The sequence below is a fragment of the Mauremys mutica genome, chromosome 4, assembly GCF_020497125.1.
Source record: "Mauremys mutica isolate MM-2020 ecotype Southern chromosome 4, ASM2049712v1, whole genome shotgun sequence".
Taxonomy (NCBI): Eukaryota; Metazoa; Chordata; order Testudines; family Geoemydidae; genus Mauremys; species Mauremys mutica.
Genome location: NC_059075.1, coordinates 13,732,886 through 13,749,186, shown reverse-complemented (window position 1 = coordinate 13,749,186; position 16,301 = coordinate 13,732,886). Strand labels below are relative to the sequence as shown.

Genomic DNA, 16,301 nt, shown 5'->3' with positions numbered 1-16,301 from the left:
CCTGACTTTTGTTTTCAGTCAGGAGGAGATCTTTCAGAATTCACAACTCAAAGCACAACCCTGTGTTATTGCAACCTTCCCTCTAGCAAGGAGGATGGGAGGCAGCTTCTTCCAGAGCCCGTTAACGCTGCAGTGAAGGGTGACATGGGGTGTTTTGAGTCCCTGGGGGCTAACCAGTCAGTAATCAAAGGACCTGAGCTTGGCTTCTGAACCTGAAATACCTTAGGTGGCAGCATGCTGCATTGACAATGGATACGATCCCAGTAATTCCAACCCCAAGCATTCAAAACCAGGAGTCAGATCACCCTCAGTAAGAAGATTGGCATAAATATCATGAGTTTTAAAATAAAAATAATGCCCTTTGGGTTCTTTTTTATTTACTCTTTTGAAAAAGCCCCTCCGAGGCGAGGTACCTTTAGGCCCCATTTTCAAGGGCTTCCTATGCAACCACGAGGCTTAGAAACTTCTTTGAGTGACAACACAAAAGTCGGAGGGTCTCAGGTCCCGGCGCGCCTGTAGGGGCGCAGATGTAAAGAACCCGCCACCCAATGTGGCCGGCCGGCTGCCCCGCGGTTCTTGCCATTGCGCCGAGGGCGGGGGGCCCCCGGGGAAGAAGCGAGCGGACAAGCAGCGGGTCAGGAGGTCCGACCCAGCGGCCGGCAAAGGGCGGGGGCGAGAGAGCGTCGGGCTCGGGCGGGGCTCGCCGGCAGGCAGAGCTGTCGGGTCGGGTCGGGTCTGGGACGCGGGCTCTGCCGGGGGGGAATCCCGCCCAAACCTCAGGACTCCCGGGTCTGGAGCCTTCCCCCGCGCGTGTGTCTCGCCCTTTGTCCAGACCCCCTGCCCGGCTGCCTCCCTCAGTGCCCCCGTCGGCGGGCAGCCGCCGTCCCGCCTCCTCCCCGCGCTCCGCAGCGGCGGGCCGGGCCTGGAGGCGGCGCTGGGAGCGCTGAGGCGGTGCAGCGGCCTGGAGGGAGCGGCGGGGGTTTACCGCTCTCAGCCCCCTCTCTCCGCGGTGCCCTGGGGCGGGCGTTCACCTGCCTGATCCCGCCCTCAGTGTAGTGCCTGGGCTGGGGCAGGCCTGGGTATTTACCCCTGTGACCCCCCATCTCTTCCTCACCGTGCCCCGAGGGGGGAGGGGCTGGGGCAGGCCTGGGTATTTACCCCTGTGACCCCCCCATCTCTTCCTCACCGTGCCCCGAGGGGGGAGGGGCTGGGGTATTTACCCCTGTGACCCCCCCATCTCTTCCTCACTGTGCCCTGAGGGGGGAGGGGCTGGGGTATTTACCCCTGTGACCCCACATCTTTTCCTCACCGTGCCCCGAGGGGGGAGGGGCTGGGGTATTTACCCCGTGACCCCCCATCTCTTCCTCACCGTGCCCCGAGGGGGGAGGGGCTGGGGTATTTACCCCTGTGACCCCCCCATCTCTTCCTCACTGTGCCCTGAGGGGGGAGGGGCTGGGGTATTTACCCCTGTGACCCCACATCTTTTCCTCACCGTGCCCCGAGGGGGGAGGGGCTGGGGTATTTACCCCGTGACCCCCCATCTCTTCCTCACCGTGCCCCGAGGGGGGAGGGGCTGGGGCAGGCCTGGGTATTTACCCCTGTGACCCCCCCATCTCTTCCTCACCGTGCCCCGAGGGGGGAGGGGCTGGGGTATTTACCCCTGTGACCCCCCCATCTCTTCCTCACTGTGCCCTGAGGGGGGAGGGGCTGGGGTATTTACCCCTGTGACCCCCCATCTCTTCCTCACCGTGCCCCGAGGGGGGAGGGGCTGGGGCAGGCCTGGGTATTTACCCCTGTGACCCCCCCATCTCTTCCTCACCGTGCCCTGAGGGGGGAGGGGCTGGGGTATTTACCCCTGTGACCCCACATCTTTTCCTCACCGTGCCCCGAGGGGGGAGGGGCTGGGGTATTTACCCCGTGACCCCCCATCTCTTCCTCACCGTGCCCCGAGGGGGGAGGGGGGGCTGGGGCAGGCCTGCGTATTTACCCCTGTGACCCCCCCATCTCTTCCTCACCGTGCCCTGAGGGGGGAGGGGCTGGGGTATTTACCCCTGTGACCCCCCCCATCTGTTCCTCATTGTGCCCTGAGGGGGAAGGGGCTGGGGTAGGCCTGGGTATTTACTCCTGTGACCCCCCCATCTGTTCCTCACTGTGCCCCGAGGGGGAAAGGGCTGGGGTATTTACCTCCGTGATCCCAGCTCACTCCCCATAGTCCCCTGAGGGTCTGGGGCAGGCCTGGGTATTTAACCTGCTTCTCTGTCTTGTTAGCATGCTGGAGGGTGGGGTGTTTTTTTTTTTTGGTATTTTATTTTTATTCTCATGGAAGTTGGGGTTTTCTATAGCATCCACAATAGTATCACCACTCCTGGGTCTCTTGTCAGTGCACCTTGGATGAAGGGGCTCCCTATACGTTTATTTTTTAAGGCCATTACTCCCTTTTATTATCACTCTTCATTAAGGCCCAGAGCCCCCATTGTCTCCCCAGGGCTGGACTCAATTCATGGGACTCTAAGCAACAGTATTGTGATGTCACCAGGTAAAAGTGAGGCTTTAAGTTGCCAGAGGTGGAAGATTGTATCTATACATTGTCTCCCTCCCTGGTCTTGCTGACGGGAAGACTGGGGTAATGTGTGTGTTGAGGAGTCTCTCCTAGGTGCTAAACATCTATGTTGCTTCTGCCTAAAGGTAAACCACAGGTTGTGCCTGCTGCTTATGAGCAGCTTTTTGTTCCATCATCTCTTCTGTCTTGTCCCTGAAATCTTTCAGAGCCTGTAAAGTTCTTTAGTAGACCATGGCCTGCTGATTTTCCAACACAGGGCCTAATAAGTACTCCCCAAAAGTATATACAGCCTTAGCAGTTGCACCTGTAAAATTTTGTGCCTGCAACTGGCATCCAGGCACACATTCTTGGGGGTGCACCTTTTCTACCCTGCTTTGAGAATTTAGCATATGATGGTTAGTATTTTAGTGCTTATCCACAACCAACAAGATGGTCTGCAAGATTTTCTTTTTAATGCTTTTCAGACAGTAGACTCAGTTTTCAGTCCTGGGAAACTTCTTCATCAAAATCCTTCTATTTGGCAAATTTCAGCAGAAATAGAACATGTCAATCAAGTGATCATTCTGATTATGTGAGGATTTTAGGGATATGTTGTGCTGGGAGCTATTCATGAAGAAATTGCACATGAATGCAAAGAAAACCTTTGTTAATGAAATACTCCGTTTGGAAATATAAACATTAAAAGTAGGGAAGTTCATCAGTGAAGGTATCCCATAGTAATGGTTGCTCTGCCACATTAACTGTAATTATGAGTAGTCATATGAATACTATGACTATCATTAACTGTAATTAATTGTAATCTGTCAGCAAAAGGACCTATATGTCACTATTGACAGCTCAGTGAAAACATTTGTTTAAGGCATAGTGGTGATAGAAAAAATCCCCATAGGATTCTAGGTTGTATTAAGAAGGAGACAGAGAATAATACTGAAAGTATAATGCAGTTACATAAATATATGCATGGCCCTTACCTTGAATATTGTGTTCAGTCTTATCTCAGAAAGTATATGACATAAGTAGAAAAGAGTTGGAGAATGTCAACAAAAGTTATTAGACATATGAAAATAAATTGAAAAAAGATTAGAGCTACTACATTTAGAGAGATGTACAACAGAAGATACAAAAGAGTCAATAATTAACAGCCTAGAGTAGGTGATGCTACCATCTCCTATAGCATACAAGAGGAGTTCCAATGAAATTTAAAGGCAGCACAGTTAAAATTGATAAAAATAAATACTTTTCACAACACATAACAGTCCGTTGTGATTGTGATTGAGGCAAATATTGTAGTTGGATTTTAAAGAATAGAGCATCATATGAATACTATGAGGACTATCCATAGTTACTCTAGCTAGGATAAATATTTGTAAGGGATGTTATTCCTCATGCTTCAGGTCATAAACCAACCACTAACTGCTAGAGATTAAGAAGAAACTTGTCCCATAGCCATGCTATCTGCTATGGGTATTTTTCACCTTTATCTGAAGCAGCTAATATTGTACTGTGCTAGTAGTTAGTATATAGGGCTACACTATTCATATTTATTATTAGTATTATGGTGGTGCCTAGAGACCCCAGTCGGGCTAGGTGCTACGTAAACATACTGTTGGTCTGATCCATTATGCCATTTCCTAAGCATACATTGCAAGTATATGGTGTTTTTATTACTGCTTATCCTGCTAACTGGGGCCTTAACTATGCTACAGCTACTCCGGGAGGTGTGTACAGAGCAGGGAGTAGCCTCTTCCCTGTTGGGATGGCCTTTGACAAACTGGCTAAACTGGGGGGAACAGTGGCTGCGCCTTTTGTACAGGTTTAACAAGGGGCACCAATCCTTGCACTGCCCTAGGCCTCTGAAGGTAAATATGTGTTTCAGAGGTATAATTCCTCCAGACAGCTTTGCTCAGGTGGTGCATTTCCTTCTCTCCTCAACGTGGCGCAGAGTCATAATGGAGCCCATTACCATTTGAATGAAGTACATGTGAGAGTTCTATCAAAACTGTTTAGACAGTTTATTTACAGTGTTTAAAATATTCAATTTAATTTTTAGCTTAAATATCTCTTATTTTCTTGTAATTTTGTCTTGTTTATTCTATTAATATGAGCTTTTGAATTTCTTTCTGTAAATCCTTGTATTGCTTTTTTCTTTTGCTATAGTCTACACAATGAATGACACTCTCTTAAGCAACTTAGACAAACTTCTGCTAGAGCTTGGTAGGTCACTATATATTATATTGAGAGTTCTCGAATTAAGCAATATTTTATGTAAGGACTAATTTATAATGAAGATTTCAACTTTAAACCATCATTCTGCATTTAAGTAATCAGTTTTTATTTTTGTCTGTATTTTATTCTGTTATGTATGGGGTTTTGTTGGTGCTAGGAGTTAGTTAATAACTGGGCTATTAGTAGGGGGAGATAATGATTATAGGTAGCTCTTGTTAAGGTATAATGTTAAAAAAGATCAAGTTGTGTTGTGAAATGTTAATTGTTTAATCACTCAGTTTCTGTTTAGAAAATGATAGTAAATAAAACATGAATATTTTTATTTCAGTTTTCCAGCTTGAACAAACTTCTTATGCTAAGGAACATGTGAAGCACCAGATAAATTGTGAGTAGTCTTACATTTGGCCTGTGATGGGATGATAGATGAGGTGGGATCTGAGTTACCACAGGGAATTCTTTCCTGGGTGTCTGGCTGGTGAGTCTTGCCCACATGCTCAGGGTTTACCTGATCACCATATTTGGGGTCTGGAAGGAATTTTCCTCCAGGGCAGATTGTCAGAGGCCCTGGGAGTGTTTCGCTTTCCTCTGCAGCATGGGGCACGGGTCACTTGCTGGAAGATTCTCTGCACCTTGAAGTCTTTAAATCATGATTTGAGGACTTCAATGGCTCAGACATAGGTTTGATACAGGAGTGGGTGGGTGAGATTCTGTGGCCTGTGTTGAGCAGGAGGTCAGACTGGATGATCATAATGGTCCCTTCTCACCTTAAAGTCTATGATTCTATTAGACTTTTTTCAGACATTTGAACACATTGCATTTAACCCATTAGTCCTAGTACATCAGAGCTGTTTTGAGCTCAAAGGGTGGATGAATTAATAATGAAAGTTGCCTGCAGTTACTCTTATTCTTACTCCTCCAGCAGCCTTTGCTTTCTCCTTTCACTGTTATCTAGTGGTGCTCCATTTCTTCTGTACAGCCAGTGGCATGCTGCTCAAGCACCTGCCCCTGCCCTGTTGGCTGGCACACAGCTGTAGCTCCTCACATCTGGCTGGCACTCCTTCCACTCAGCTTTTAACATCTCCCCTACCTGCATCTCTTGTTTTCTTCAGCCTTTTTGTAGAGCTGGAGAGACATTTTTTTATTTTGTTTTTTTTTTGGTTGGTTGGAAAATGCTGTTTTGTCAGAATCAAAACTTTTGATATCTATCAGTTTAGACATAACTTTTGTCAGGAATGTTTCTCCAAAATGGAATTTCTGGTCAAAACTAGAGAAAGAGATACTTACCCTGGAACGCCAATCGCCTGGTTAGGGTGCTCACGTGGGATATGAGAGGGCGTGTGTGTGTGTCCCTTTCCCACACCCCTAAACATATCTGCACAGGGTTCAGGGTAGCTCTTTCTTCCTTTTAAAAAAAAGTTCATCCTGATGTGGAATGGGAACATTTTTGAAATCTCAGAATATTTTTTGGAACAGGAAAATTGTTTCTCCCCTAGCTCTAGTTCTTGCCGTGTTTGTGTCTCTGTCTTCCTGTTCCTTCTACCCTCACTTTCTGTGTCAGATGTTTCTTTGGTGTGAGTTCAACTAGGATCAAATTTGGAGATGTAACAAACACTGTAAAAAACAGAACCAAACTGCAAGTGATCTGAAGTACTAAAGCAGTTGTTCTCAAACATCCATACTAGGCCCTCCCCAAGACTGCTTTCCCATCTAGCCAAGACCCCCTCCCTTTAGCAATTTGTGAAGAGCAGAGGGTTGTGACTGCCTGACACCTGTTTGTGACCCAGTACTCTAGAGAAGCAAGGACTGCAGGTAACAAAATGTAATTTGGTACTAATAAATGTAAAATCCTGCATGAAAGTATAGGAAATGAACAACACAATACAAAATGTACAAGCATCTATGCTTATCACATTAAAATGAGGGCTTACATGATAGATTTCAAAGCCCTTATTTATAAAAAGGAATATTGCACATGTCCCATGTTGATCTGATTTTGATCCTCAACTAGCCATTTTTTATAGGAATTATTTGTCTTACATTAGGATGTTTATTATGGAAACATGGCAGCATCAAGGCTTCTTGTGCCTCCAGATGCTCCCCTATTTGCAGACTCATTATTATAGAATGTTTGAATATTCTGTATTTATTAATTCCTGTCTTTTAATCAGTATCCGAGCTTCCCACTCAGTACCTAACTTGTTCTTCAAGTAAATTCCCTTTTTGTGTGGATTTATTCTGTTGCTGGCTTCTCACTCAGACTTCCTTATGTACCCGTAGCAAATTATGCATTTCCTCCTTCCTGTACCCAGCTTCCCCAATCAACACAATTGTACAGCTGGCCTATTTGCAAATATCATCTGATTGGACAGCAATTTATAATTGATTTCCCCCTGCCCCATTTCTAGTAGTATGAGCCACGTGCTTGCAAGTAATTCTGCAAAATCATAGGTCAGCTCTGACAACAAGTAAAATTACTTTGCCCCCACCCCACCCAAACAGTCACTCTAGTTTAATAGGCTGAGTTTCAAATGGATATAGGAACAGCACACATTAGTATTTTCATATTCTGTGTTTCCAATTCATTGCTCTGACAACATTACATAAAAATTAAAGTGTTCACCACTCAACTCAAACTTCTTAACTGTTGGGACTCTGTTGCTGCTCAGCTGTTGTTGCTGAGCTCAAGTGTGCTGGAAGAAATTTTGAATCTTCCTGAACTTAGGCCTTTCCACTTTATATGGACATGTTGATAATGCTTATGCACACAGCTCACGGGTTCCAAGGCTTAAGGAGCTTTGAGTGCATGGCCTATTATGAAGAATGGAAAGATCCTGTTCCAGGATTTTTGTCCAGTGTTTCTCAGAGAAGAGACTATAAGAGAATATTATTCTTTCAAAGAAAAGCCTAAGATTCTTGATATGATATCCTGTGACACTTTAATTCATAATGGCTCTCTCCATTTATTTTTGACCCTTTCGGGGATCAGAATTTTTAGACTCCTTGCAAGCCCCAGCCTCAGCTGCAGGAAATAGCCTATTCACTGCAATATATAATCATTTATCCAGTCTATCTACAAATACATCAAGTTATTTCTCCACAGCTATCTTTATTAGTAAATTGTGCAAAAAACTTACTGTATTTTGCAGAAGGTCAGAACAATACAGATTAAAATGATAGTTAGAATAGACAAAAGTAAAACAATGGAAATATAACTACGTGAAACCTCTCTTAAAGACCTTCCTCATGTCTTAGAAGACTTTTTTAAAGTCTTATATCTGCCCCTTATATATATATATAGGGGCAGATCCTCAACTGAAGTAAATTGATATAGCTCCTTTGCTCTCAGTGGAGCTACATCAGTTGCCGTCAGCTGAAGAGTACACTTTTCCTGCACCTTTATTCAGAGGCCACCTCCATTAAGCAACTTGTTTTTGTCAGTCCCTTGGGATAGGTTTTGCTATACTATGAATTATGTGACAGCAACTTAAATCTGCACCCCAACTTAAATGTCACACTTTTTCTGAGCATATTTACTTGCTGTTACAAGAAACACTTAAGGCTACTATAACTAACAGATTAGAGTAAAATATTTTACTAATATTTTTCTCTGTTTTTTGTTTGTTTTGCTTTGTTCATTTGTTATTCTTTATAGTCAATGTCACCGTTTCCCCTGTACAAAGAGAGAATCACATTCCCCTGTTTGTGTGGGTCATTCACACAGCAACAGGGGAAAGAAAAGCATTTTAAAAGAGAGAAATGTGAATGGAAACCCATAAATACTGACATGAGGATTCAGAGGGAGCTGTAATATGTGAAACTACTTTTTAGTTACTTTTAAAAACTGACTAGATTTTAAGTTGATGTAATCCATTTAAATTCTCTGCCAATTTATGTAACCACAGAATAATGGGAATTTCTTATTCATATTACAGTAGTGCCTGGATACCACAATCAGGATTGGGGCCTGATTGTGCTAAGATGATTCCTACCTGAAGAGCTGATTTTATAATTAAATCTTGTGACTATAACATGCAGAAATACTGCAGCCGGCAAAACCTCAGTTTATATTTTATTGATCCCTCCCCAAATAAGGGAAGAACAGAAAAAGTAAAAAAATGGGAAAGGGGGGAAAGGTAAGGAAGGAAGAGGAGAAGAAGAGCAACATTTCAGGTTCCACCCACTAGGAATTAATCAAAGGTTTCTAAAAGGTTAGACCAAATCTTTTCAGATTTGTCTGATATCTCTCTTCTTCAAGACTTTACCCAATCTTTATCTGCCAGGTCAGCCATGTCTTGGTGCCAAGCTTCTGTCTCTGAAGGCAGTTGCTCTTCCATCTAAGCAACATGAGTCATTTGGCTAGATGCACTGCTCTAGAGAATCAACTTGGAGAGTTTCCAAGATGATGGAATATATTCCAAAATACAGTTTTGGGACATAATTTTTAAGGATATATCCATTATCATATTAATTCTCCTGTCTACTTCTAGCCAAAAGGATTGTATCCTGGGACATTCCCAAAACATGTAAGCCAGTGTAACTCTGGGAGACTCACATCTCCAGAAGCAGTCTGTGGCACTGTAATCTATGTGGGGACCAGTGTGAATAAAATATAATGTTCTGCTAGATCAGCCTAACCTCAAATACTTCCTTGTAATTGTTGTTAATGTCAGTTAGTATAACATACTATTTCTTCTTTGAGTAGTGTCCCTATGGGTGCTCCATTTCAGGCATGCATGTGCCCTTGCGCCTTTCATAGGAAATTTTTGGTAGCAGTGCCCATTCAACCTGTGCATAAGTCCTACACATACTTGTGCGCTGTACCTAGGATGTATAGGGCTGCATGGGCAAATCGCCCTCTGTTCCTTCGGAACCACCTTCAGCCTGAGATGGAACATCTTGTGTACCCACTTCAGTTTTACCATAGCACAGTTTGGATAGATGGTTTGGTTTAGTTTAGCTTAGTTTTAGTTACTATAGATGGTAGGTTGTTGCTGTTTTTTCTCTTTGTTTGCTCTTTCCTCATTTGAGGGGTTGTTCTGAACTTTTCATTATCTGGGGTGTCCTGGGTTACCTGGGCTTTAAACATTGTCTTTCCCGCTGGGAGGCTCTCCCTGTGAGTGATGGATGTTCCTGCTGTCTCTGGTGTTTGGACACACATATACTTGTTAGATGTATTCAAGAGGAGATCTTGTAAAAACAGGAAGATAAAGTTGAAGCTCTTGATGATGAAGCAAGCCCTATGATCAGCTTCTGATCTAAGCTCTGAGAACCCCCTTATACACCAGCCTTCAAGCACATTTAGTGTCATGTCCACCTCTGGATCCTGGTCGCTGAGAGCCTCAATGGACACCATGGCTGGTACCCCATGCACTTCTGGGTCTTGGTCACCAAAAGCCTTGAAGGATGCAGCATCGTCTGTGCCACAGTACAAAGAGCCCTACATAAATACGTGGATACTGACAAGAGGAGTTGGAATGTTAGATCTCCTTCTAAGAAATCTTGGTCACCAACTCTGAAGAAGGCTCCAGACACCTCAGGTCCCAAAGGGAGTAATACTGAAGCTCTGAATTATTCCTCTACTGGGAAGAATCTAAGGCTACTTCTAAGAGCCATGCCCCTACCAAACAAGATTCAGTTCCGAAGACCTCTTCTGCTTTGGTTGCTCGTCCCCATATTAGTATGAACTCTACTTCAAAGTAGTCTGCACTATCAGACACCTCAGTATCTATGTTGGTGTTTTCAACTTCTGCATAGGCATTGCTTGAATTTGAGTCTGGATGGAAGCATTTGTTGTCCATAATACTGACACACTGCAGACAGGTACCTACCTCAGTACTGAAGTCAGCCTCCACAGGATCATATTCAGCTCCTGCTTGTGTACCATTGGCACCACAGGAGTTTAAGTATTCAAAAGATCCTGTGGTGTTGAAGGAACTGGAGTCTCCATTACTTACTGGTACAAGACAGCTCTCTGAATTGAGGTCTTCTGGGATACCAACTCCACACTGAGACCGTAAATGTCTGTGTTTCGAATGAAGGTGACCTTAGACAAATCCAAGAGCTGATGAAGCACATCACTGATAAGTTTCAAATCCCTCTGGAAGAGGTCCAGGACTCTCATCGTAAACTCCTGAACATTTTACGTATTTCAGCTACTGCATGTGTGATTCTCCCTGTAAATGAGGCTTTACCAGAGGCTGCAAAAAAATCTGCCGACAAAAAATATTATGTTCTGGCCAAGGACTTGGAGATTTTATTTTCACAATCAGAACCCAATTCTCTGATGGTGGAAACAGTGAATGAGCGCAGAACCGAAGTGACTCAGTCTTTTTGAACACAAGAGTTACTGCTCTGCAACATTGTATTTCAGAATAGCAAACCACCAAGCACTCATGTAAAAATATTACTATCTGAATTACAGTAAATTCAACATCTTTATTGATCAGAGGAACACCATGAAAAATTTAAGGCCATCATAAATGAAGGTCAGCTCTTAGCGAGGACATCATTACAGGCCTCCTTTGATGCAGCCGATACTACAACCTGTTCCATTTCCACTGCAATTGTGATGCAATGAGCATCTTGACTCCATTTGTCCAGCGTCCTTATGGAGGTACAGAGTACTACTGTAGACCTTCCCTTTGATGGCCACATGTTGTTTTCATTGTCTGTGGTTGACTTGCTTTGCACCTTGAAGGATTTGAGGGCCATACTTGGATCCCTCAGGTTTTATACACCTGAAAATAAAATAAAATTTAGCAGGTGTCAAACAGCACAGCGATCTCACCCAGTTCTCTTCTATAGTTTCCATAGGCCCTCTGAACCAGCTGCCAAAGAGGCCTAGGTACTCAAAAAGGAAATCAACATTTGCCACATCACAGATACTTCATCCCAGCCATCCACTCCAAATGCCAGTTTTGATCACTTGGTCTAGAGTCCAGACCATCCACTCCACAAGAATCTACTGCTGCACTGTCCATCTTCCTTCCCCCCTGTGGATACTGTATTTTCCATTTCCAACCTGCATGGGAGAGAATAACAACCAAAAAATGGGTTATGGAGGTCATAACTGATTATTCAATCCATTTTACCTCCCTCCCACTCTCCTTACCCATCCCCTTTCAGGGAGCCATCTCATGATCAATTGCTGAAACAGGAAGTCACGTCTCTTCATACTCAGGGACTGTAGAACCAGTGCCAGTCCAGCACAGGGGAAAGGGTTTCTATTCCAAGTATTTTTGGTCCCCAAAAAGAATGGGTGATGGAGACTAATATTAGATCTCAGACATCTAAGCATTTATGTAAAACAGCAGAAATTCAGAATAGTGACTCTTATAGCTATAATTCCTTCATTAGATTCCAGGGTTTGGTTTGCAACTCTCAGCCTCCAAGATGTTTTGTCATATCACAATTCACCTCTCTCACAGAGGTTTCTTCATTTTACAGTAAACCATGATTACTTTCAGTACCAGGTTCTTCCTTCTGACCTCTCCTCTGCCCCAAGGGTATTCTCAAAGATCATGGCAGTTATAGCTGTCCACCTATGTCGATTTAGGATAATTGTTTTCCCTTATCTTGATGACTGACTACTCAGGGATCGATCTTAACTAGAGGTTCTATTGGCAGTAAAATTACAAGGTCTCTGTTCCACAGTTTAGGCTTACAACTCAATCTCAAAAAGTCCACTTTGACACCTGTAGAGTGGATAGATTTCATAGGAGCTTCTTTGGATGGCATGATAGCCAGGGACCTAAGAACAGGTTTGCATCCCTAAAAATAAAATCTAATTTCAAGGATTCAGCTAAATCCTCAAACCTCAGCAAGAAATTGTTTCCAACTATTGGTCATATGGCAGCTTGTACCTTCATAACCCAATATGCCAGATTCCATCTTTGGTGCTTCCAGGGATGGCTGAGGACAATTTATAAACTGAACAAGCACAAGGACAAGCACAGATCTGTTCCCTGTTGGGTTCTGGACTTAACTGGTGGGATGAACAGAACATCTAGTGTCTCACATCATCCGCGTCAATGGACTTCCCAAGAGTGTCATCTTACATCAATCTTTTAGAATTGAGAGCAGTCTGCAGTGCTTGCATTCATTTCTTTCCACTGATCAGAGCCAAGTCTGTCAAGGTCATGACAGACAACATTGGCTGTATGTTCTACATCAATCACCAGGATGGTGCTTGCTCCCCCTTGCTTTGTGGTGAATCAGTAAAACTCTGAAATTGGTGTGTAGCCAACCAGATTGTTATCTCAGCTTCCTACTTCCTCAGTGCACAAAGCCCCACAGCCGACCTCCTAGTGAATGGGAGTTAGATTCATGGATCCTCAGCAACATGTTTCTAGCATGGGGTTTTCCAGAAGCGGACCTCTTTGCCTCCACCATCAACACAAAGTTCAAGCAGTTTTTATCTAGAGGGGAACTAGACCTTCAGTCACTAGAGGTTGCCTTCATCATTTCATGGAAAAGGGATCTTCTTTACACATACTCACCAGCATTGTTACTCTTGAAAGTACTGAACAAGATGAAGTAGGTCAAGGTGAGGGTCATTTTAATTGCACCAACTTGGCCGAGACAAGTTTGGTATCCTTATCTCATTCGACTTGCTAGTCATCCACTGATGAAACTTCCAGTCAGTTGCCATCTGTTGTCTCAACATGCTGGTCAGACACTTTACTCCCGTCTGGAAGTTGTGCAATTCAAGGCATGGCTCCTAGATGGTTCTCGGGGATAGAGACTTCCCTTCAGCAAATGTGTAACAGATGTTGTTAAACAGCAGAAAAGCATCTACATGACATGGTTACCTTCAGAAGTGAGGATGTGTACCCATTGACAAATTTTTCTTGTTTGTACTGCTCTTCCCACCATCCTAGACTATCTGTTGAAATAAAAAAATCAGGTCTTACTATGAGTTCCTTCAAGGTTCACTTGGTGGCTATAACAGTCATTCATTCATCTATTGAAGACTTTTTGTTGTTTTGCTCACCCTACGATGTCAAGATTCCTTAGAGGACTAATGCATCTTTTTAGTCCAATATGTGACTTAAACTTTGTTCTTAATTGCCACGTGAAACATCCTTTTGAGACATTAACTATGTGTTTGTTGCTGCACCTATTCATAGAAACAGATTTCTTGGTGGCCATCACTTTTTGGCTTTTAGTGTCAGAGCACTGGGGGGCTTTAATGGCAGATCCCCCATTTACTGTGTTCATCAAGGAAAAGGTTTCATTATGACCACATCCTAAGCTTCTAAGTGTTCTCCAAGTTTCGTATTATCCAGACGATTCATATCTCTTTTTTTCCCCCCTGAAACCACATCAGACTGGGCAGGAGATTGCCTTCCATACCTTGGATGTCAGAAGAGTTTTAGCCTTCTATCTAGACAGAGTCAAACCATTCAGAAAGTTTTCCGAACTGTTTCAATTGCAGACAGATCCAAAATGCCCACAGTCTTTACCCCAAAACTCTCAAGGTGGATTTCTGGATGTATTATCTCATGTTAGGAGTCTGTCAACATTCAACCTCCTTCTAGAGTATTAGCCCATTCCACAAGGCCTCAGTCTACTTCTTTGGTACTACTCAAGCATGTTCCAGTCTCTGAAATTTGCAGAGCTGCAACATGGACCTCAGTACATACTTTCCCTAGACACTATGCTTTGGATCATGCATCTAAATCAGATGCTACAGCTCTGACTTCAGTATTAGATTCTGTGCCAAAGTTCCTTCCTCCCTGTGGGGATATTGCTTGGGAGTCACTTGCAGTTTAGCACCCATAGGGGCACTACTGAAGAAGGAGAGGTTACTCACCTTGTAGTAACTGGAGTTCTTAGAGGTGTGTGTCCCTATGGGTGCTCCACTAACCGTCCTCCTTCATCTCTGCTTTAGAGTTTTCTTTGAGGACTTTGTAGTAGAGAAGCAACTGAAGGCAGTTTACCTGTGCAATCCTGTATATCCTTGGTAGGAGGCAGAAGGATGTGTAGGTTGCATGTGCGGCCCAAAAGGGCTGTCTGTGCTACCGAAAATCTTTGATGAAGGTGCAGGGGCACATGCACGTTTGAAGTGGAGCATCCATAGAGAGACAAATCTCAAAGAACTCCAGATACTGCACAAGGCCAGATCTTAGTACTATGTAAATCCAGTCTATTATTTTGTATCTGTTGTGGGTGATATATAGTAAATAAAATAACCATATTCTTTATTTCAGTATATACTGCAAGTATTGTGGAAAGAAAGAATGAAATCTGTAGATTACATGAGAATATAAACAGCAGTAATGATGCAATTGTTTATTTGCACAAGCATAACAAGAGTAGTAAGGACAATTGCAATGTGTAAGTATGATATAAGCTGAAGTTTTTAATTACAGATGGTTGTAATCATAGAACCATAGGGTTAGAAGGGTCATTGAGTCTAATGCAGCAAGAAGCTTTACCAAACACTAGTTTAAAAGTGTGTGTGTGTGAGAGAGCATGGAGAGTAGGTACTAAAAGAATCAAATACAGGTGCTTGATCAGTCTCTTTGGCATGATAGAAAGATATATTTTTTTGTCTGTAGTTTTTTCCTGAACTTATTTTTAAGATGTAAAATATAATTGGTCCATCATGTAGCAGTGGTAAAATAAAACAGAGAAACATAAATGACATGGGAAGTTTTCTGTCAGATATATTTATTAGGGCTTTATTGGAATCAGTAATCATCTGCAGAGTTCACAGGTGCCATCTTTGCAGCATTCCCATTTATTCAGTCGGTTAGGTAACCTGTGAACATCATTGTCTTAATTTTACATGTGTCTGAGCCATGGATAGTTTACTGGGAAAAGAGAGTTCAGACATATTTTTGGGGATCTTTATGCCAGTTTCCTTAGTTATTTTAAATAGTCTCTTTCTGTGGAAGACATTTTTATATGGGAAGGAACGTTATTCTAGCCTAAAACTTGATTAACTCCCTCCATAGCCATCAGATCTTTACAGAGCTAGATGGCTCGGTTTCCAAAGCAGTGTTTTAAATGGTAAGCTTTTAGCTCATGCAGTAGAAGCTCATGCACTAAGCTCCAGAGATCCTAGGTTCAATCCCGCCTGCTGATAACCAGGGTCTGTCAGTGTTGCATATTTTTTTTTTAAAATACCGAATTTAGTTACCTGCTGTTGGAGAATCTTCCTCTTTCTGGGAAAGGGTCTTTTGCTCACCATTCCTTCTCATTTAACTATTTGTTCTCATATTTATTGTCTTTTAATCTGTCACATAGCTGAATACAAACATACATACACACACACACACATATATATATATATATACACACACAGCCAGATTCTGGTGTCATTTACTCCACAGATTTTAAAGTTGTTATTCTGAATTTAAACTGGTGTAATTGTAATCAGACTTTTTTCTGAAGGAACAGAGTCTGCTTAGAGACGTGAGAGGGATCTCATTGAATAAACTCATTGAAGTCCACCAAGTATTTAGTATTGGACCAATTAACCTACATAGCAGGAGGATAAGGTGCAAGT

General features: G+C 43.2%; 1 protein-coding gene across 9 annotated transcripts in view; it reads left to right on the top strand.

The window, feature by feature from the left end:
* Window positions 1-519: 519 nt before the first annotated feature.
* Window positions 520-16,301, top strand: part of C4H14orf39 (chromosome 4 C14orf39 homolog) — a 59,046-nt gene continuing 43,264 nt past the window's right edge. The window contains exons 1-5 of one of the 9 annotated variants that reach the window (XM_045017065.1): window positions 626-642; window positions 2,486-2,536; window positions 4,718-4,774; window positions 5,115-5,171; window positions 14,998-15,124. In XM_045017065.1, the coding sequence (XP_044873000.1) occupies window positions 2,527-2,536; window positions 4,718-4,774; window positions 5,115-5,171; window positions 14,998-15,124 (251 nt within the window). In that variant the 5' untranslated portion in view covers window positions 626-642; window positions 2,486-2,526. The other 8 variants (XM_045017068.1, XM_045017066.1, XM_045017071.1 and 5 more) reach the window with 8 other exon arrangements.